This window comes from Pimephales promelas, chromosome 15 (assembly GCF_988280905.1).
Source record: "Pimephales promelas chromosome 15, fPimPro1.hap1.1, whole genome shotgun sequence".
NCBI classification, from domain to species: Eukaryota; Metazoa; Chordata; class Actinopteri; order Cypriniformes; family Leuciscidae; genus Pimephales; species Pimephales promelas.
The window spans coordinates 35,560,208-35,580,239 of NC_142783.1; the positions used below are offsets into that span (position 1 = coordinate 35,560,208).

Here is a 20,032-nt window from a genome sequence, read left to right on the forward strand (position 1 = left end):
GAGACTCGCCTGAGACCTTCGGCAGACTCGCCTGAGACGCCCCAGATTCATCAGACAACTGACTTTAAAATACTATCACAGGACAGAAACCAGTTTCACTGTCAACTGAAAAGTTTTGATTTATAATGTTCCTGAAAGAATTCTCTTCTGCTCACCGAGGCTGCATTTATTTGTTAAAAAATACAGTAAAAATTATTAGGGAACATGATATATTGGCGACCATATCAGTATCTGCTGATATCTGTTCTTTTTTAATGAAATTTGGCTATAAATTTGGCTAATAATGTATTATTTCCTTCAGCAGAGACACTTCAGATGTGTGCTGTTCAACATGATGGTTTTGAATTGGTTCGTTTTTTTACATCTCGAAGGTGATTGGGCTCCCGGGCGAGACCCCGTTCGTCAGACGTGACGTAGACCATGACTGACTGAACGGGAATGTGAATATATAGTAAAGTGTAATCTATATGTGAATTTTCAGGATCATTACTCCAGTCTTCAGTGTCACATGATCCTTCAGAAATAATTTTACATTGTTTTACATTCTAATGATATTTCACTCTTTTACTGTATTTTTACTGTATCAAACAAATGCAGCTTTAGGGAGCAGACGAGACTCTTTCAGAAAGATTAGCAAAACTGGTTTTCAGGTTTTAACCAGTTTTGTGTCGTTATGGTGTCTGTGAACGATGTGATGTAAATGATCTTACCTGAACCTGATCTCTCACTGTATTTCTCAGCATAAAGGATGAATTAAAGCTCCAGGAATCAAACGTCTGCATTTCTGTGCAAAAATGCATTATAGGCATTAAAGTTTTGGGAAAATGCAACTCGACAAGTATTTTAGTGTGAACTTTTCTTTTAACTCTGTCCTAACTCTTGAGTTCATCTGTAAAGCAGATGTGTGTAATCTTCGGATGATGTGATCCTTAATGGAAATACAGTAAACCTCCTACTATTATCAAATATGAGGGATGATGGAGATCCAGTTTCACGAGTGCAGAACAAACACACCGTCATGTTTTAGCTCAGTGATGATTTTATCCATGTTTTAAGGGCTAATGTTGTACATTTCACTGGCTTGATGTTGATTGTACCCTCTTTAAATGCCTTACTGTACCATTATAAGAACGACAGAAACAGCTTCATTTCTCCTGGATCTGGATGTTTCCCGCTGTCGTGTTGATGAAGATGTCCGAGTTTCAGGAAACGAACGAGGATTGGTTTAAATGTGCCGTAAACAACTCGATGAGGGTGAACAAACATGTCAGGACTTTTATTTTCATCGGCTTCATTAGTGTTTCTGTCTTCATTAGTGTTCACAAAGCCTCAGTCTTTCTGTCTCGTCTTCCTGCACAAATATCTAAAGATTCTGAAATCAAGATTTACTGGAGAAGCGAAATGACTGAAGATCAGAAGAGAAGTGAGTTTGTGTTTAAAACAAGAAATAATCTTGTTTTCCCTTTGAATTAAGATGTTTCTTCTTCATTGGCAGATATCTGTTCTTGTTTTAAGCACAAATTCACTACATTTTAATACATTTTTCAGAAACAAGACTTCATATCTTATCCAGTAAATGCATCTTGATTTAAGAATGCTGGAAAACAAGACTATAATCTGCGGTGTGTGTCTTCGGTCTGTTGATTCCTTGTGATCGTGTGTGTGTGTGATCTGTTTTATGAAACTTTTTGCACTTCAGTACAAGAAATCTGACGTTTAAATGTTTATTGAATAAAAAAGAAATAGATAATTGATCATCATGTGTTGAATGGGTTAATAATTCAACAATGCACAAAAAAAAAATCTTGTTTTCCAACTCAGTTTTCTTCTTTAGAAGCAAAATGACAAGATTTTTTTTTTCAGAAAAGAATAATCTTTTGATTCAGATTATTTTTATTTTCTAATTCGCAAACAAAAATTGTTTTAAGTCCCCCTGTAGTCAATAATTCTATCCCTTAAAACTCATCTTTGATCAGCAAAATTACGTTAACGTTATTTCGGAACGTTAACGTTATTTCGTACGGAAACGTTATTTCCTTTTAAAATATTCTTCATGCCTTAAAATATCTTGAATGTAACCCGACACTCGCCTCATTTAGAATGCGCGGTTCTATGAATATGCAAATGAGCTCCGCCTCCACTCACTGGTTGACGATCACACGTTGATCTGATTGGTTACAAGGTGGTTTGTGACGTCGCGTGTTTTCGAGACTGTCTTTGGTTCACTGCAGTTTTAAGGAGGAAATACTCAGCAATGCTGTCCACTTATCAACTTACACACGGTGTGTGTTAAGCGGATTAAACACACCACACACACACATAAACAACATTAAACGCTGGATTTACACCACAGGGGGACTTTAATTAAAAACATCACTAAATTCAACAGTAACACTTTATTTTACAGTGTCCTCGTTACATATTTTACATACTTACTGTAGTAATAACAGTAAATTGTGCATAATTACATGCAACTAACCCTCAACCAAATCCTAATCTTACCCAAACCCTGTAGTAAGTACATGTTGTTAATTATTATTCCTCAGTTCTTAAATGTGTAATTACATCGTAGCAATGACACATTCAGATAAACTAGCGTGCCCTGCTGATCTTGAAGGATGTTGAGCCGCTCAGAGCTCGTCTCTGGCACAGTCTCCGGAGCGAACCACCTTGACCTGGTCTGAAGGCCTCACCATCATCCAGGCGTATTTGCACAAGTGCTCTTTATTACAGTCCTTCTGCCAGTAGATGACGTTCCTGCGGTTGAGGTTCGCGCCGGCGCACGCGTCGTACCACCACCCTCCGCCCGCGACGCCCTGGAACTCCAGCTTAGCGCAGTTCTGGAAGTAGTTGTCGTTGTCCCGGTCTCGGGTGGTGAAGCGCTGGTTATCGTGAAGATAGTTCTCGGTGTCGAGCGTGAGAGCGTCCGCCGCCGTGCCCTGAAACGGACCCAAACGCAGGCGGTACTGAGCGTCCTCGTCCTCCACCAGAACCGGGTCGTACTCGCCGGTCTTGGTCATGGCGTCCTGGTCCACTAGCTTGACGGCGAGCTTGTAGCGCACGGGTCCGCCGGTGAGCCGGTGCAGGTGCTCGTTGCCCAGCCAGTGGTTCCCCGTGAGCGACCCGAAGCCGCGCTTGTACTCGGCCCAGGTTCTGTCGAAGTCCACGCTGCTGTTGACCGTGATGTGCTGGACCACCGTCCACCCGCCCTCGCTCATGGCACAGAACACCGCGATCGGCGAGTCTCCGGGTCGGATCAGGTACAGCCCGTCCCGAACCTGACCGCCAGAGCTGTGCCACAGATCATGACAGTCCCGGGGAATCTCTGAGAAAACAAGAAATAAATTATAGCTATATATAGTTTATATATATATATATATATATATATAATATACATTTTTTTTTTTACTTTAAAAATGCTGGCACTTCATAAACATTTATTTCAGTTGGGTGCCAAGGCAAGATTTTTATTTAATAGTTATATATTTTCCAGTTTTATTTCCAAAAACAATCTGCTATATTATGTTCTATAATATTTGATTAATTTATATATATATATAAAATTCATTTAAATATTGTTTTTATATATATATATATTTTCTTATATATATACTTTTATTTTTCTTATATATATATATATATAAAAATAAAAGTACTAAAATATATTACAAAACCTAAATAGGGCTATAAAAATGAAAATGTAGCTTTTTTATATATACAGAAACTTATATCTTTTTTGAGTACATACACAATATGTTGTCTATGTGGTGCACAAATTATGAGCTAGCTTGGGCTGATTGTCGGATGCTAGACTGGTAGACTGAAAATAGAGCTTTAATTAATTTTTATATTACTTCATATATTTTATTTATGTTTTAGAAATTTTAACTTATTTATTTATAAATACGTCGAAGTACTTAACATTTAATAGACATAAAAAAACGTTATTACCTATAAATATTTTTAGTAAAAAGCCGTGTTGTAATAAATAAAAGAAACTGTAATAAGTATGTTTAAGAAAACGCATGCTTGCCTTGAAAATCTTTCATCATTTCATTAATCAGAAGCCATTATCTCTAACCTGATGTAATTAGTCTTTATTATGTGAACACACCCTGAGTCCTACTTGACCTTTGACCTTTGCTCTAATGGCTCACACGTCAGAATGTGTTAGTGGAGTAAAGTTACGAAAACTGCCCAAAATTCACTCAAACAAACTTATTTCTATATATATGAAATGTTTTTGAGTTTGATTTACTGGATCTTGTTATATAATCACTGTGACTGCATAAAGATGCGGGAGTAAAGAGATGTTTGAGTATTAACCAGGATCTGACCTTTGTGTCCGAGGTTCAGGATGAGTTTGTGCTCTTCAACCTCGAGCATGTGCATGTTTTCAGCCGGAGACGCTTCAGAAGGATCCAGCAGAACCAGAACCAGGCAAACCCACAGCATCCTGGATCCGTGCGACTCGGAGATCCGGAGAATCCTGAGGGAAAGCGAGCCGCACTATCAGCTCTGGACTTCAGCACGCCACTGACGGCTTTATCTGGACGCTTCGGTGGACGAGTTTCACTTTATCTGATTGAGTTCAGCCTTTGACCCGATCACCAGCCGAACCCAGACCTCCGGCTCACACGTGGAGCTGACAGAGGCAAACACGACTAACATTTGCAAAATTAAAAATAATCAAATATATAAAATCAAAAATCCTACATGCATGCTAATTAATACATACAAAATATTAATAAATACTACAGTAGTATACAAATAAAATATGGTTCTTTATCTATACTGTTATTTAGAAATAACTAATATAGGCCTATATATATATTTAAATCAATGAAAAAGCACATCTTACACTAATATTGAAAACTGAAAATAAAAATAAAAGTGAATTGAAAATATTAATAAATACAGTAAATAAATCTACTGACACTGACACAAAAAAAGTTCCTGTTTTCATGAACAGACCGGATTGTGTTTCACCTCAAATTGCATTTCTGGAATGTGACCTATTTTTTATTTAGTTATTTTTTTTACTATTTTTTTTAAAGTATTTTATACATCATGGTTAATTTATGCTGATTTTGGAAATATATATATATATTTCAGTACTGTATTACACCAACAAGCATCTAATGTGAGTCATCACAACCGAATAATGAGTTATTTGGAAAATATTGTGACCATATTAAACAGTTTGATAGTCGGTTTTATATTCTGGTGATTTTTGAGATTTACAGACGATCGTCATTCATCACACAAAAATTAACTTTGTGTTTTGTGCTGTGTGTGTGTGTGTGTGTGTGTGAGTGTGAGAGAGAGAGAGAGAGAGAGAGAGAGAGAGAGAGAGAGAGAGAGAGAGAGAGAGAGAGAGAGAGAGAGAGAGAGAGCGAGCACACACCTTTGCTAAATATAGATTCAGTCTCTATCTATAAATGTCACACTGGGCTCATTTGACAAATACGCACAGACACACACACACACACACACACACAGTGTTTGGCAAGTTGCAGCTTATGAAATAAGACGCAACATTTTCTAAACACATTTTCTGTTGAACAATAAAAATAATCTCTGAAATAAAAATATAATATAGTTGTAGTCGTGACATCATCACGGAGCGCCTGTTAAACTCTGATTGACAGCAGACAGAAATGTAAACCGTCACGTGCAGGTCTGAAGGGAAACAACAACTTTAATAATAAACTACTGACGAAAAGCGGAAAACGCGCGCATCGATCCGATGGAGACGCGCGTGGGATCTCGAGCGTGCGCGTGCGTCGCGCTCCTGCTGTTCGCGTTGCACGCGAGTCTCGGTCACGAACACATTAAACTACAGGAGGATGAAGAGACAGCAGAAGATGTGAAGTTCAGGACTCCTGAAGGAGATGTGAGGGTCCAGGTGTCGGGTCGAGCTCTGGTTCCGGGAGTCAGAACGCAGGACTGGATCGCTAATGCTCGGGTTCTGCTGGACGGAGACACACATGTGGGATTCATCAGGTGCGTGTAAACATGAACACACACACACCTGAGACCAGTCTTGGGGAAAGTTACATTACTTTTGCGTCACTTTTTTTCCTCATCTGGGCTTGGCTTGTTGGTATTTTGATTACAAAAAAGTTATATTTTGACAAATGTTAAAGCCTGTTTCAAACGAATTCTGAATAAGCCTCAGGCTATTGGGAATGTTAGTGTGTGGATCCCAGAACGGACATTCTAGCTGCGTTCGTTGTTTAGAAATTTGTTCTTAACGCCAGTAGAACAATCTCTTTAATGTTCCCAGAATTTTCCCAGAACCTCCTCATATACAGTATTCCCACAATGTTCTTATTTGATTCGAAAACATATAAAAGCAAAAAAAGTCTGAATTTCGACTTTATATCCCGCAAGTCTGAGAAAAAAAGTCAGAATTGCGATGTTAAAGAAGATTCATAAACAACGGTTTAATGGTTTAATGGGAGCATCGGCACATGTGTTTGTGTCCCGCTCTTTTCTGCAGAGAAGATGGAGGATTCTCAGTCAGTGACGTAACGTCGGGATCGTATGTTCTGGAAATCTCCTCTCCAACCTACAGATTCCAGCCTGTGCGAGTCGACATCACGGCGACCGGGAAGATGAGGTGTGTGTGGATGTTAAACACCCGTTACATGAGGCCACATCACTGTTTGTGCTAAACTAACCACTCAAACTCACAGATGAGTGTTAGATCTGCAGTTTACAGAGATTTTAATGCGACGGCGGTTAAACACGTACATTTGAAGGGAACAAATTACATGAGGAAAATTGTAGTTAGTATTAGAGCCAGACCGATATATCGGCCGATATTAGGCATTTTCCATAATATCGGTATCGTATCGGCAGTTATAATCAGTGTTGTGCAAGTTACTTCCAAACTGTAATACATTAGGTATTACTTGTTACTGTTATTTAAAAGTAATTCATTACCTTACAATATTACTGTCTTTGAATTGTAATGCGTTACATTACTCGTGTATTACTTTTGAGTTACTTTCACCAAAATAACTAAGTAGAACTTAAGTTTTGGGCTGTAACGATATGCAATATGAAACCGAAATCACGATTCGCCACACGACTCAGATCCACGAACCTACAGAATCGCGACATACCTCTTCTAACTCCCAGCGTTATTCCCCTTACCGTCCATATCCAATGCTGCCTTATCTTTAAATTAGGCTATTAGTATTATTTGAAGTTAACATTATAAAATACGTAGACCTACACCACAAAACTAGTTGAGGATAAATTATTTAAAATTGGGGAAGTCCAGCATTATGGACATGACATTTGCAGTCAAAACTTGAAATAAAAATTCTCAGAAAATACATGTATTGAAACGTATATATAGGCTACTTCCTTAAAGGACTCCAGACATTAGACAAATATCAGTCTATGTTTTATTTTTAATATTAGGGAAAAGACACACATTCATGCGTGACAAAAAAATAGGAGGCAAAATCGATTTTTTGTAAATTTTTGTTAATTACACTGCGTAAATCGGATGAGGAAGGGTTGGCTCTCCAGTCTCCATAGAACTTAAAATATTCATTTTATTTTAGTTTTCGTGTTCGCATTTATGAGGAAAAAACAATGTTACAGACGCGACCGCTCTGAACTGGCACTAAAAGACTGCTTTCAAACTTTCACATAGTCTGTTGCCTTTAAGAAGTAAAAGCAGACAATACACTGTAATACAACTGTAATACAAGCCTCACTGAACATGTAACGAGTAAAATATTACTGAAAATTGATTAGTATTGCCTTACACTACTGCGTTACAGCAAAAAGTAATATGTTACTGTAATGTATTACTTTTGTAATGCGTTACTCCCAACACTGGTTATAATGGCCGATAAATGAATATTTAAAAAGTAAAATAAAAACGGACAAAACACGCTTTAATCATCTCTCCTTGGCCTGTTATATTGAAAATGTATGTTTTACAATTGGCAGTATGAGGTTATCTATTGCTAAATTATGGCTCATCATAGACTAGCTAACCACAAAGCTAGCTAACGCCACTATCATCAGTGGAAGACCGCTAACGTTAACATTAATGAGCTTGGAAACCACAATGAACTTTTTCTGCCTAAATAAAGTAATGATTACTGTATTTATAACTAGCATATCTCTAGTTACAGTCCCTGCATTGTAAAATGTAAGTTATACTTGCGAGGAGTGAACATTTAGACATAGAGAAAAAGTATCAAACGTATCTTGTGCAGAAAAGTTAGCTTTTCTTTTACACGTGTGTGAAATCCAACAATATTTAATAAAAAAAATATATATATATATATATATATATATCGGCCGATATATCGGAATATTGGACTTTAAAACCCAAAAATATTTGTATCGTCGGAAAATCCTTTATCGGTCGGGCTCTAGTTAGTATTGTAATCTATTAGATTACACATTTCAGGGAATGTATTCTTGTGCTTACTTTTGACCCACATAGATTTTTAAAAGGATTTTTTGTGTCATATTGGCTCTCAGGGCTCGTGTGGTCGACTACATCAGAACATCAGAGGTGATCCGACTCCCGTACCCTCTCCAGATGAGGAGCCTCGGCCTGCACTTGTATTTCATCCCGCGGGAGACCTGGATCTGGTCCGATTTCCTCATGAACCCGATGGTGCGTCGCTGCAGAACCGGTCCCGTCCAGTCCGGTTCGGTCGTGTGACGTTTGCTGTGCTCTTGTTCCCTCAGGTTCTGATGATGGTTCTTCCTCTCCTCATAGTCGTTCTCCTTCCCAAAGTCATGAACTCCAGTGATCCAGAGATGAAGCGGGTAATCAATCAAACTTTATTTATAAAGTCAAGTCACGTCTCCTTCATCTATCCAGCGCTTTAATAGTGTAGAGTTCACAGCAGCTTTACAGTGCTAACAGGAGATTACAGTCACAGAGAGTGTTTAGGAATCACAGCAGATCTAGAATAAAGTTATTGTGTCACGATTTGGTGATGTTTTCATGTCTGTCATGTGATCCCCTGTTGAACGAACGAGCCTTTATAATATAATTATAATATAGCGCTTCCATACGCTTGATGGTTTCTGATGATGTTCTTTCGTTTGAAGGAGATGGAGCAGTCGATGAACATGCTGAACTCGAACCAGGATCTTCCTGACGTCTCGGAGATCGTGACCCGCTTCTTCTCAACGCCTAAAAGCCACGGGAGAGGAGGGGGCGGAGCCAGAGCCACCGTGGGCGGAGCTCCGGGAGTGAGGGGCGGGGCTTCGGGTGTAAGGGGTGGGACTCCGAGGCGCAGATCAAAGGTTAATACGGCCGTGACATCTAGTGAATAAAAGGGCTAGTATTTCAATATTTCAGAACACGATATTTCAACCCGATCTCACGGGAATTCGTACGAATTTTACGAGGTGGCTAACTCGTAACAATTCGTATGACCTCACTCGTACGAATTAGTACGATTTTGCTAAATCGTACATATTGTACGAATTAACCAATTCGTATGAATTCGTACGAATGGCCTACCCCTGACCCCGCCCCTAAACATAACCGTCACGTGGGTTTAGACAAATCGTACAAATTCGTACGAGTGAGGTCGTATGAATTAGTGCGAATTAGCCACTTTTGAATCACTCGTACGAATTCGTACGAATTGGTCGTGAGATAGGGTAGGATATTTCTGTCAGTCACACATCTGTGTTTATATGTGAATTAACCAATCATTATACAATCATCCTACATTAGTCACGTTACAATAAAGTTCCACTAGTCATTGTTAGTTAACTAACGGAGCAATACATCTGTTACAGTGTTTATTCATCATTTATTAGTAACGGTTCATCGTTTGTTCTTGTCCATCAGTTAATATTAACATGAATTAACAGTGAACAATATTTCTACATCTTTGTTAATCTGAACATTTACCGATACATTTTTAAGATCAAAAGTCTGAGAACTAGCATTAAAGGTAATTTATTGTGTAAAAATGTTGCTGATTGTTAGTTCTTGTTGGTTCCATTAACAAATGAGATCTGTAAAGTACTTTATAAAATTATAAGGTATTATACATGTTTAAAGAAAAATGAATAAAACTTTAAATAAATAAATAAAAGTGTTTCTTGTTTATAAATAAGAGTATGTTTGTGCATATATATATGGATGGAATTGGAAAACCAAGAAATTTCAGAAATAAATATTTTTTAGCCTATAATAATTGAAAAATAATCGAATTGATAAAAAAAAAACATTTCTTTAGTGAATGCAATTTTGATCCTCCACACTCGCTGTAATGCTGAGATCCGCCGCCAGGAGTCGCTGTCACACGCGCTGATCTCACTGACTGACAGCTGTCAATCATCACACAGAGCACGAGACAACACACAGGCTACAAACGCTGCTTTAGTTTGAGCTGAAAGAAATAGAGAAGGTAATAAAAACTGTAAGTATCGACACGTTTTGAGAATTAGAAACATTTTTTAAAGCTTGTTTTGTTGTTCTCAGAGTTGGTTATTGGTTATTCCTCGAGTGGTTTTATAAAACCGACGCGACATTATTGAGCGTCTGCCGGGCAAAACCGAAACAAACAATGACGTGAGCGCGCACGTCGCCGCACGCATGTGGGAAAGCGGTGTCATGTCACATGTATTGCGTTCCATTCGACCGTAAGTGGACTTCGAAGTGGACTTCACAGGGTATTTCGCCATCTTAAGTGAGATTCCAATTCGAAGGGAACGAACATGTTCAGTTCGAACGGCACTGCAAACGGCATAGGGAATAAGGGAACATCGATACATCACTTCACAGGAAGTCAATCCACTTCAACTGATATACCGGATATACCGTGTTCAGGGAGTAGGGAGCAGTGAACACTGCGTAGGGACCCTGTCGAATCGAACCCACCTCAAACTGACGGAGTAAACACTGATCATGTGACCAGCAGCTGAGCTGAGGCAGTTTGAGGAAACACACACACACACACACACACACACACACACCAATCAACATTAAACCAGCAGGTTCGTGAGATCACTTGCGTGTTTGTTTGTTTAACTTTAAATGTTTTCGTCTGTAAAAACTGCTTATTTATGTAGCCGAGAGTGTTTAATAATTTAGGGTTTATTCAGGGTGTCTAGTGGTTGTGTATTTGGGTTATTTTAGCGTTTGTTCATTTAAATTCACATCGTGTTTATTGGTTGTTTAAGTGTATTGAAGGTTATCTGTAATATACAGTTTGTTAAATCTTTGACAAATGAACTCAGTTTTGTCACTGGTGGATTAAGACAGTCATTAAACAACTCAGAGCATTTAAGTTATTCAGACATTAAGGAAGTTGTGATGTAGCTAAGAAAAATGTTTCTTTTCAACATTACTGGAATGTTTATCAGATGTTATTAATGTTATCCTTCCATAAACATTAAGACTGTTTTGTCCTAACATTATTTGTGTCATCTCATCTCTGGTTCTCCCGTTGCACATGTGATCGGTGTATTTGCAGTGATTTTGTGCAGTGATCCCTGATGTCTGAGTGATCATGTGACCCTCAGGTCCTGATGACGTCACTTCTTCTTCTTCTGTGTTTGTGTGGCTCCGCCTCCGCCGTGCCGCCCATAGGAACCCAGCCGGAGCAGGTGCACATCTCCTATCCAGGTGAGAGATCCAGTCAAACTAAACTATTCGCTATTGTCTTTTAAATATATTCCCTTTTTCAATTCCAAAAAATTATACTATCTTCAAATATATTAAAAGTACATGCTTTTGCCTATTTTCACAACGCAAATTTGAACACACTAAATTGTACGTATTTCCTAAAAATATTCTTGAAGTAAAAAATAAAAAAAAGTACTTTCCTGTTATCCGGACCCCACCATATACCATTTAGGAACTATAGTCATCCCTGATTGGTCTTAACCCTAGTGACGGGTAGGTTTAGGGGCGGGGTTAGGGCTAGGCCATCGTGGGGTCCGGATAACAGGAAAGTACCAAAAAGAAATCAGTTTATTTTTTTAAAGTGTATTTATTTGCACTTTATTTTTGACAGCTGTCAGTCAAAGAGGATCGTTCCTCCTCATTACAGTAATGCAGGTGTGAGTGTCATGTGACCCGATGAGGATGATGATGATGATGTGTGTGTGTGTTCTCAGGTGTGTCGGGCTCTATGCTGGTCACATGGTCCACAGCCAATGAGACGGAGAGTGTGGTGGAGTTCGGGGTGTGGGGGGGGCCGCTCTTCAGCCGCTCGGCGAAGGGAAACTCCCGCGTGTTCGTGAACGAGGGGCCCGAGCGCAGACGTGTGTTTGTCCACCGGGTGGCGCTGGTTGACCTGAGGCCCGGTACCGCCTACGGTAAACACACACACACACTCGCCATCCGTATTACACCTGTGCCTCAATCTTATTAACTAATAACTATACTCATTATAGCGCTGTATTGTTAGATGCATTATTTATTTATTTCGTTTATTTTAATTATATTTTTATTTATACATTTTTTTTATATTATATTAATATTATTATTTAAAAAAATATTTTGCAGTTTTCTTTAAACTTTTCCATCCTAATATTAACAAGTCCACTCAATTTAATTTCTTACATTTTTTTTTATTTATTTTCATTTATTTTCTTATTTCAATCAAGTTTTTATTAATTTGAATGTAAGTGATGTCTTGTGTGTGTGTTTCAGTGTATCACTGTGGCAGTGACTCTGGCTGGAGTGATGTGTTCTCCTTCACCTGTGTGTGTGTGTGTGTGTGTTTCAGTGTATCACTGTGGCAGTGACTCTGGCTGGAGTGATGTGTTCTCCTTCACCTGTGTGTGTGTGTGTGTGTGTGTGTGTGTTTCAGTGTATCACTGTGGCAGTGACTCTGGCTGGAGTGATGTGTTCTCCTTCACCGCTCTGAATGAAAGCGTGAGTTTCAGCCCCAGATTCGCCGTGTTCGGAGACATGGGTAACGAGAACCCCCAGTCCCTGAGCCGGCTGCAGAAGGAGACACAGATGGGTGTGTACGACGCCATCCTGCACATCGGTGAGACCAGCGGCTCGCTGTCCTAGAGCCACCCCAGCTTTCTCTCAGAGTTAATGGCATGTGGTGAAAGTGTTTAACAGCATGTGATTGTTTTCTCAGGGGACTTTGCGTATGACATGGATGAGGTAAAAACACATACACACTCATCAAGGGTCTGTCCACATGCATGTCCACAAGTGTCACGATGATCATAAACAAGCTAATCACATAAAGTCTGAATTCTTTTCGTATGTACATTGTAAAGCCGTTTTATATATATATATACATATATATATTAGGGCTGTCAAACGATTAATCGCGATTAATCGCATCCAAAATAAAATTTTGTGTTTACATAATATATGTTGGTGCACTTTGTATAATTATTTTGTATATATAAATACACACACATGCATGTAAATTTAAGAAAAAAATATTATTTATATATAAAATATTTATATTTATATATAATATAAATTATGTATAAATCTATATACAGTATATACATGAAAATATTTCTTAAATATATACAAGCATGTGTGTGTATTTATATATATAAAATAATTATACAGACTAGTGCACCCACATATATTATGTAAATACAAACTTTTATTTTGGATGCGATTAATCGCGATTAATCGTTTGACAGCCCTAATATATATATATATATATATATATATATATATATAAAAAGTTTTACCAAAAGGTCTTAGTTTCCATAATCATTTACTTTCTCTATTTGACACTGAATTAAAGGCAAGTTCAGCCAAACATGATCATTATGTCCTCTTTTACTCGCATTCGTGTCATTAAAATAGGCGTCTTTTTTATCAAGGAAAATTGGAAAATTTTATTAAATATTTACCAGTTAAAAGTGTAAATATTATCAATTAAAATGTGTAAATTGTATTGGTTAAGTGTACATTTTATCAGTTAAAAAGTGTACATTTTATCTGTAAATTTTTTTTTACAATTTATCGGTTAAAATTGTAAATTTTATCTGTAAAAAAAGTGTACATTTTATTGGTTAAAAAGTGTCAATTTTGTCGATTTAAAAAGTGTCAATTTTATCGGTTAGTAAGTTTGCATTTTATTCGTATAAAAAGTGTCCAATTTATCTGTAAAAAAAAGTGTCCAATTTATCAGTTAAAGTGTCAATTTTACCAGTTAAAAGTGTACATTTTATCTGTAAAAAAGTGTACATTTTATTGGTTAAAAAGTGTCAATTTTGTCGATTTAAAAAGTGTAAATTTTATCGGTTAAAAAGTTAACATTTTATTGGTTAAAAAGGTTTACATTTTATTCGTAAAAAAGTGTCCAATTTATCTGTAAAAAAGTGTCAATTTATCGGTTAAAAAGTGTACATTTTATCTGTAAAAAAAGTGTCTATTTTATTGGTTGAAAAGTGTCAATTTTATCAGTTAAAAAGTGTCAAAAGACTAATATAATATTGGCAGCAGCTCCATCTCTCCAGGGACAGACGTACATCAGTGTTATTTCTCTTATTTCTTGTGTGTTTGGATTATTCTGCTGATAAAACACTGCAAAAATGTTTCTGAGAAATTTCAGGAGGCAAAAAACTCCAGACAACATGAGCTGTAAATTGAAATTATAGAAATATGAATTTTTTTTAAAATATAAATGATATTTAATTAATCATAATTATTTCAGTTTTTTACAAACACAGTCTGATCCTCAAAGTCTCGCTTTCATACCTGTCGTGGCACTGCTCTGAATAAGGCCTGTAATGTGTGTGTGTGTGTGTGTGTGTGTGTTCTCTCAGGACAACGGTAGGATCGGTGATGAGTTCATGAAGCAGATCCAGTCCATCGCTGCTTACACACCGTACATGACCTGTCCGGGGAACCACGAGTCGGCATTGTGAGTGTTTGACCTGTTCTTATCCTCAAGGACAGGCATTATGGGACTTTAACCAGGGCAGAAATTAGCCAGATTTCCAGAGTGAGCGTGTCCTAACGGTGATAAAAATCTTTTGCCCGGCAGTGTGAAGGATTCCCCATGTGTTTTAGTGAAGTCGTGTGTGCATTTTCAGCACTGGCCACTGGAGGGAAGCACACACCGGGATCTGCTTTAATTGCAGGATGTACACAAGACAGGGAACAAGTCTTCCATTGAGACTGACTGACACACAGTTTGAATTTAAGAGGAAAGAAGTCAATAAAAAGAGGAGCAAGGATGAAGACAACGGCTAGCCGATATAGACATCAAAGACAAACATACTAAAATACTACATATTTTGACAAAGAGAAACATAGTTTCAGACTTTTTATTACGTTTACATTTTAGCACAAACTCACTTAGACATATATTTTTTCCATTTACAAGTATGGATATGATATTTACCCATCAATAAAACAAAATGTACCAAACGTGTGCATTACAGAAACACTGATGTTAAACGTGATGGATGTGTTTTTTACGCTGTAATTTTTCCTAACGTCTGCAGAGGCCTGTTGTTTTCCTAGCCTTGACCTTACGACCCCTGACCCCTTAACCTTTGACCCCCACCCTCTCCATTCACTGACCCTGAATTTGTCAGTGTTTAAACACACACCCGTATCTCATGTTTACGAGGCGGATGAAGCTGGAGAGTCGCTGTGGTTTTCAGTGTGTGTTTCTTCTTCTTCCAGTAATTTCTCCCACTACCGGAATCGCTTCAGTATGCCGGGACACACGGAGAATCTGTGGTACAGGTACGAGTTATCATCAGAGAAAACTCCTGAAGTTCTGCCTTAAACGCAGCTGAATAATGAGTGTGTGTGTGTGTGTGTGTGTAGCTGGAACGTCGGTCCCGCCCACATCATCTCGTTCTCCACTGAAGTCTATTTCTATCTGGAGTACGGCCTTGATCTGCTGTTCAGACAGTACGAGTGGCTACGGAAGGATCTGGAGGTACACACACACACACACACACACACACTGCAGACGCTGCTGAGAGCAATTGTGTTGTGGAGGATGTGTTATAAAAGTGTGTGTGTGTGATTCAGGAGGCGTCCCGTCCTGAGAATCGAGCGCAGAGGCCGTGGATCATCACGATGGGACACAGACCCATGTATTGTTCTGATGATGATGGTGACGACTGCACACGCTTTCAGAGTCACGTATGTGTCTGACATATATATAAGTTCCTGCGGCGGTCGGTCCACGTGTTTAACCTCACACACTCCTCTCCAATCTGTTAAAGTGCCCCGATTCTGCTGTTTAACACACTAATGTCCTCATAATCTGCACCTCTTTCCTCTCAGTGTCTCTCTAAGCCCCGCCTCTCTGAGAGCTGCTCTGCTCTGATTGGTCAGAGCGCTCATTATCATATCTGAATCTCAAAGTGGAGAACAGCGTCTTCTCGACCCCAACAACACGAGCCCGACTCTCCCAGTCTCAGACACACTAGTGTTTGAGGGCGGGGCTAAGAGACGCTGCTCAGCCAATCAGGACCAGAGGCAGGAATTATGCTAATGAGTTACAAACCTACAGCAGGAAGTGACGACTCGCTTCAGTTCAGAATCACTTCTTTCTTTTAGGAGACAAAATCTCCATTTATTGAGTTTTTATGTTCACGAACAGCTTTAATACACACTACATGAACCATTAATATCCCATAAAGCATTAATAGAGGCACTTTAACACTGCAGAAGGTTCCGTGTGAAAGAACGTTGGCTCAGTGTGTTACTTGTAATTATTAATGAAATTGAAGTAGTTTTAGAGTAATTCCTGTTTTCAGTGTAATAATGATGCTTGAGGATTCAGATGATCATGATCGTGTAAATGTGTGTGTTCATGACCGATCTCTCGTCTGTTTCAGGTCCGCCTCGGACGCAACGACACGAAGCCTGTGTCTCCGGGACTGGAGGATTTATTCTATCAGTACGGTACGCGGGTTTTTACCTCCATAACATTCGTCGTCTTTTAAACTAGCGGAAAGAAAAGTAGCGGAAGTGTTTATTTTATTATTGATCTATTAGCGTTTGCAGATTTTGAGTCAGAAACACTTCTATATTCTGAAGGGTTTGTTCAATCATAACATGCTCCTAAAAACATGTATTTGTTTTTTATCCAATGTTCATTTTTCTGAAAATGTATGCAAATGAGTGCATATTTAATTAGATAATGCCTGATTTGCATATTTAAACAGCATTTCAGAGAACTGGGGAAGTATAATGCCATCTATTAGATGTAGTTTTCACTCATATTCACCTGTAGTTTGATGTCTGCGCATGTGTAGAATGAGTCCTTAATGATGATTACGGTGTGTGTGTGTGTGTGTGTGTGTGTGTGTGTGTGTGTGCGTGTGCGTGTGCGTGTGCGTGTGTGTGTGTGTGTGTGTGTGTGTGTGTGCAGGAGTGGATCTGGAGCTGTGGGCTCATGAACACACGTATGAGCGACTCTGGCCTGTGTACGGATTCAAGGTAATCATGTGCTGACATCACTAAACTGATCAGTTAAACTGCCTTTATTAATGCTTTTTGGGATATGATTTATGGGATATTTGTAAATGTGTGAATATAAAGCTCTGCAAAGTTTTAAAGATTAAAGATAAATGGAGATTTTGTCTCCTAAAAGAAAGAAATGATTCTGAACTGAAGCGAGTCGTCAGTAATTCAGTCCTGCTGTAGGTTTGTAACTCATTAGCATAATGCCAGCCTATGCTCCTGATTGGCTGAGCAGCGTCTCTTGGCTCCGCCCTCAAACACTAGTGTACCCGAGACTGGGAGAGTCGGGCTCGTGTTGTTGGGGTCGAGAAGACGCTGTTCTCCACTTTGATGAGATTGAGACGGTGAAACTACTGTTCGTATCACTGTGATCAAGAGCTGAGATTCAGATCTGACCAATCAGAGCAGAGCAGCTCTCAGAGAGGCGGGGCTTAGAGAGACACTGGAGATTATGAGGACATTAGTGTGTTAAGATGATTCTGAAAGTTGAGATGTGGCGTGTGTGTGTGTGTGTGTGTGTGTGTGTGTGTGTGTGTGTGTGTGTGTGTGTGTGTGTGTGTCCCGCAGGTGTTTAACGGGAGCTCTGAAGAGCCGTATGTGAATCCTAAAGCGCCCGTGCACATCATCACCGGATCAGCCGTGAGTACAAAAAGATAATAAAGATATTGTTTGATGAGTGAGATCTCTGATTGAAGTCCTTGAAAAGCATTATAATCTCAGTCTCTGTACAAACTTATTAAGTGCAATAAATTAAACCCTTATTTTCATAAATAAACACTTGCTTTCTGCTAGTCTAGTTATCAAAAGCCAAATTGTCATGCTTAAATGACACTGCAAAGGGAAGGTGGTGTTGAGTGCATTGCATTGTGGGATATTGTCACACACTGACTGTTTCTGGTCAGGGATGTCGAGAAAAGCACGACGGCTTCATCCCGAAGCCTCGAGACTGGAGCGCGTTCAGAAGCACTGATTACGGATACACACGCATGCGTCTGATCAACCACACACACCTGTACCTGGAGCAGGTGTCCGACGACCAGGTAACACACACTTCGCTCGCTTGAAGCCTCGCTGCTCTTCTCTCCTCTAGTGTGTCATATATCGAGACAAACGCTTCAGGAACAAGAGCACATGTGGGCGGGGCTTGATCGTGTCTGTGGGGAATTGATTGGATGGCTGTGGTTTGCTATTGGCTGAGCTCATTTGAGTGACAGGTTATAGCCCCGCCCACATCATCAGAGAAGAGAAGTTATTCTGATTCAGAGTTATGAACACAATAATGATGTGCACTCATAAATCATTTACAATAAACACTATAATTGTCCATTTTGATTTCATGGTGACGTTAATGTGCATATGTAATCTAAAGTGTGTCTCTGTCTGCAGTACACACACACACTCTAACACTCTCTGTCTCTGTCTGCAGTACACACACACACTCTAACACTCTCTGTCTCTGTCTGCAGTACACACACACACACACACTCACACACACACTCTAACACTCTCTCTATCTCTGTCTGCAGTACACACACACACACACACACACACACACACACACTCTAACACTCTCTGTCTCTGTCTGCAGTACGGTAAAGTGATCGATCAGATCACGCTGGTGAAGGAGAAACATGGACCGGACGCCTGGCTCTGAAGATCCTGATCCACATTTCACACACACACACACACACACACACACACACACACACACACACACACACACTCTCTCTCTCTCTCTCTCAGGAAACACTGAAACCCAATCAGAAGCACTTTAGCTGTGATCTTACACTCGGCAGCAGGAGATCAGTGGAGCTCCTCTATAGCTCTCGCACACACACACACACACACACACACACACGTGTTTGGAGTTTGCAGTGGAGACGTCCAGCGAGTCCCCAGCGGGAACACTTCACAGAGGACATCGAGATCTCAGCGTCAGGCGGATGGACCGATGGAGATGTCTTCATTGATCTAGCTTGTAAATGATTATATTTTAATAAGGAGATTAAGTGCTGTTTGTAATCTAACCATGAAATCTGTTCCCAAATGCTGCTGGATGACACATGCTGCTTTTTAAGGGGACGTTCACACAAAACATGGTTTCAAGATTTTTTTTTATTCATATCTTTTTTACTTGAGCGCCTCATTTTTTTAACTGTGTTTTGCATGAGATTCTGCAATTCATGATTAATGATGAAAATATAGTAATGTAATATCTCCTTTTATTTTCTCATTAGCTTCTCCTTTTGCATGTTTACACACGGTTGAAAACGCAATTACAGTAGACATGACTGAGTAAATAAAATGCGATACTCTTGCGTTAGTGTTTTTATTATTATTCGTCTCATTTAAACTGATTTGAGCGGATGTTTGCAGTCGAGCGATTACGCTAATCACGTTAATAAACGCATCTCGTCTCAGAGAAAGGCGTAAAGATAGAGCAAGTCTGAAAGTTTAAATACCGAAGTACAATCATTGATGATAAATTTCCTTCCAAGACAATGTGGATTTTATACAAGGAAACTAGACATCGTTTAAGTCTACTACTTAGGAAGTTAATATATTTTGACATTGAAAGGAGGATCT

At 39.1% G+C, this 20,032-nt stretch overlaps 3 protein-coding genes across 5 annotated transcripts; 2 read left to right on the plus strand and 1 right to left on the minus strand.

Annotated features, from left to right (window-relative positions):
* Positions 1-1,710: 1,710 nt before the first annotated feature.
* On the minus strand, positions 1,711-4,643 carry LOC120477947 (fibrinogen-like protein 1-like protein). Its single transcript, XM_039669886.2, has 2 exons — positions 4,338-4,643; positions 1,711-3,325 (listed from the first exon to the last, which is right to left on the minus strand). Exons 1-2 carry the CDS (start codon positions 4,453-4,455, stop codon positions 2,631-2,633), a joined length of 813 nt encoding a protein of 270 aa, XP_039525820.2. The 5' UTR covers positions 4,456-4,643; the 3' UTR covers positions 1,711-2,630.
* Positions 4,644-5,500: 857 nt separating this feature from the next.
* On the plus strand, positions 5,501-10,110 carry emc7a (ER membrane protein complex subunit 7a). Its single transcript, XM_039669807.2, has 5 exons — positions 5,501-6,006; positions 6,506-6,625; positions 8,521-8,659; positions 8,734-8,814; positions 9,103-10,110. Exons 1-5 carry the CDS (start codon positions 5,750-5,752, stop codon positions 9,328-9,330), a joined length of 825 nt encoding a protein of 274 aa, XP_039525741.2. The 5' UTR covers positions 5,501-5,749; the 3' UTR covers positions 9,331-10,110.
* Positions 10,111-10,368: 258 nt separating this feature from the next.
* acp7 (acid phosphatase 7, tartrate resistant (putative)) lies at positions 10,369-19,764 on the plus strand. Of its 3 annotated transcripts, none has more exons than XM_089120631.1 (14): positions 10,369-10,433; positions 11,539-11,641; positions 12,136-12,336; positions 12,834-13,016; positions 13,116-13,141; positions 14,779-14,876; positions 15,647-15,709; positions 15,794-15,908; positions 16,004-16,117; positions 16,819-16,885; positions 17,355-17,422; positions 18,014-18,085; positions 18,349-18,486; positions 19,035-19,764. In XM_089120631.1, the coding sequence occupies exons 2-14, from the start codon at positions 11,545-11,547 to the stop codon at positions 19,098-19,100; spliced, it is 1,308 nt and encodes a 435-aa protein (XP_088976757.1). In that variant the 5' UTR covers positions 10,369-10,433; positions 11,539-11,544; the 3' UTR covers positions 19,101-19,764. The 3 variants fall into 3 exon arrangements, with proteins under 3 accessions (XP_088976757.1, XP_039525331.1, XP_088976758.1); XM_039669397.2 differs by lacking the exon at positions 10,369-10,433 and adding an exon at positions 10,854-11,010; XM_089120632.1 differs by lacking the exons at positions 10,369-10,433; positions 11,539-11,641 and adding an exon at positions 12,674-12,800 and having other exon boundaries at positions 12,196-12,336.
* Positions 19,765-20,032: the final 268 nt, after the last annotated feature.

Bases quoted from the DNA above. Each gene is read 5' to 3' on its own strand.
- LOC120477947 (XM_039669886.2), bottom strand. From the start codon at position 4,455: ATGCTGTGGGTTTGCCTGGTTCTGGTTCTGCTGGATCCTTCTGAAGCG. The intron at 3,326-4,337 runs GTCAGATCCTGG...TTGTTTTCTCAG, and splicing joins CCTGAACCTCGGACACAAAG to AGATTCCCCGGGACTGTCAT.
- emc7a (XM_039669807.2), top strand. From the start codon at position 5,750: ATGGAGACGCGCGTGGGATCTCGAGCGTGCGCGTGCGTCGCGCTCCTG. The intron at 6,626-8,520 runs GTGTGTGTGGAT...ATTGGCTCTCAG, and splicing joins ACGGCGACCGGGAAGATGAG to GGCTCGTGTGGTCGACTACA. The intron at 8,815-9,102 runs GTAATCAATCAA...TTTCGTTTGAAG, and splicing joins GTGATCCAGAGATGAAGCGG to GAGATGGAGCAGTCGATGAA.
- acp7 (XM_089120631.1), top strand. From the start codon at position 11,545: ATGACGTCACTTCTTCTTCTTCTGTGTTTGTGTGGCTCCGCCTCCGCC. The intron at 11,642-12,135 runs GTGAGAGATCCA...GTGTGTTCTCAG, and splicing joins GGTGCACATCTCCTATCCAG to GTGTGTCGGGCTCTATGCTG. The intron at 17,423-18,013 runs GTAATCATGTGC...TGTGTCCCGCAG, and splicing joins GGCCTGTGTACGGATTCAAG to GTGTTTAACGGGAGCTCTGA.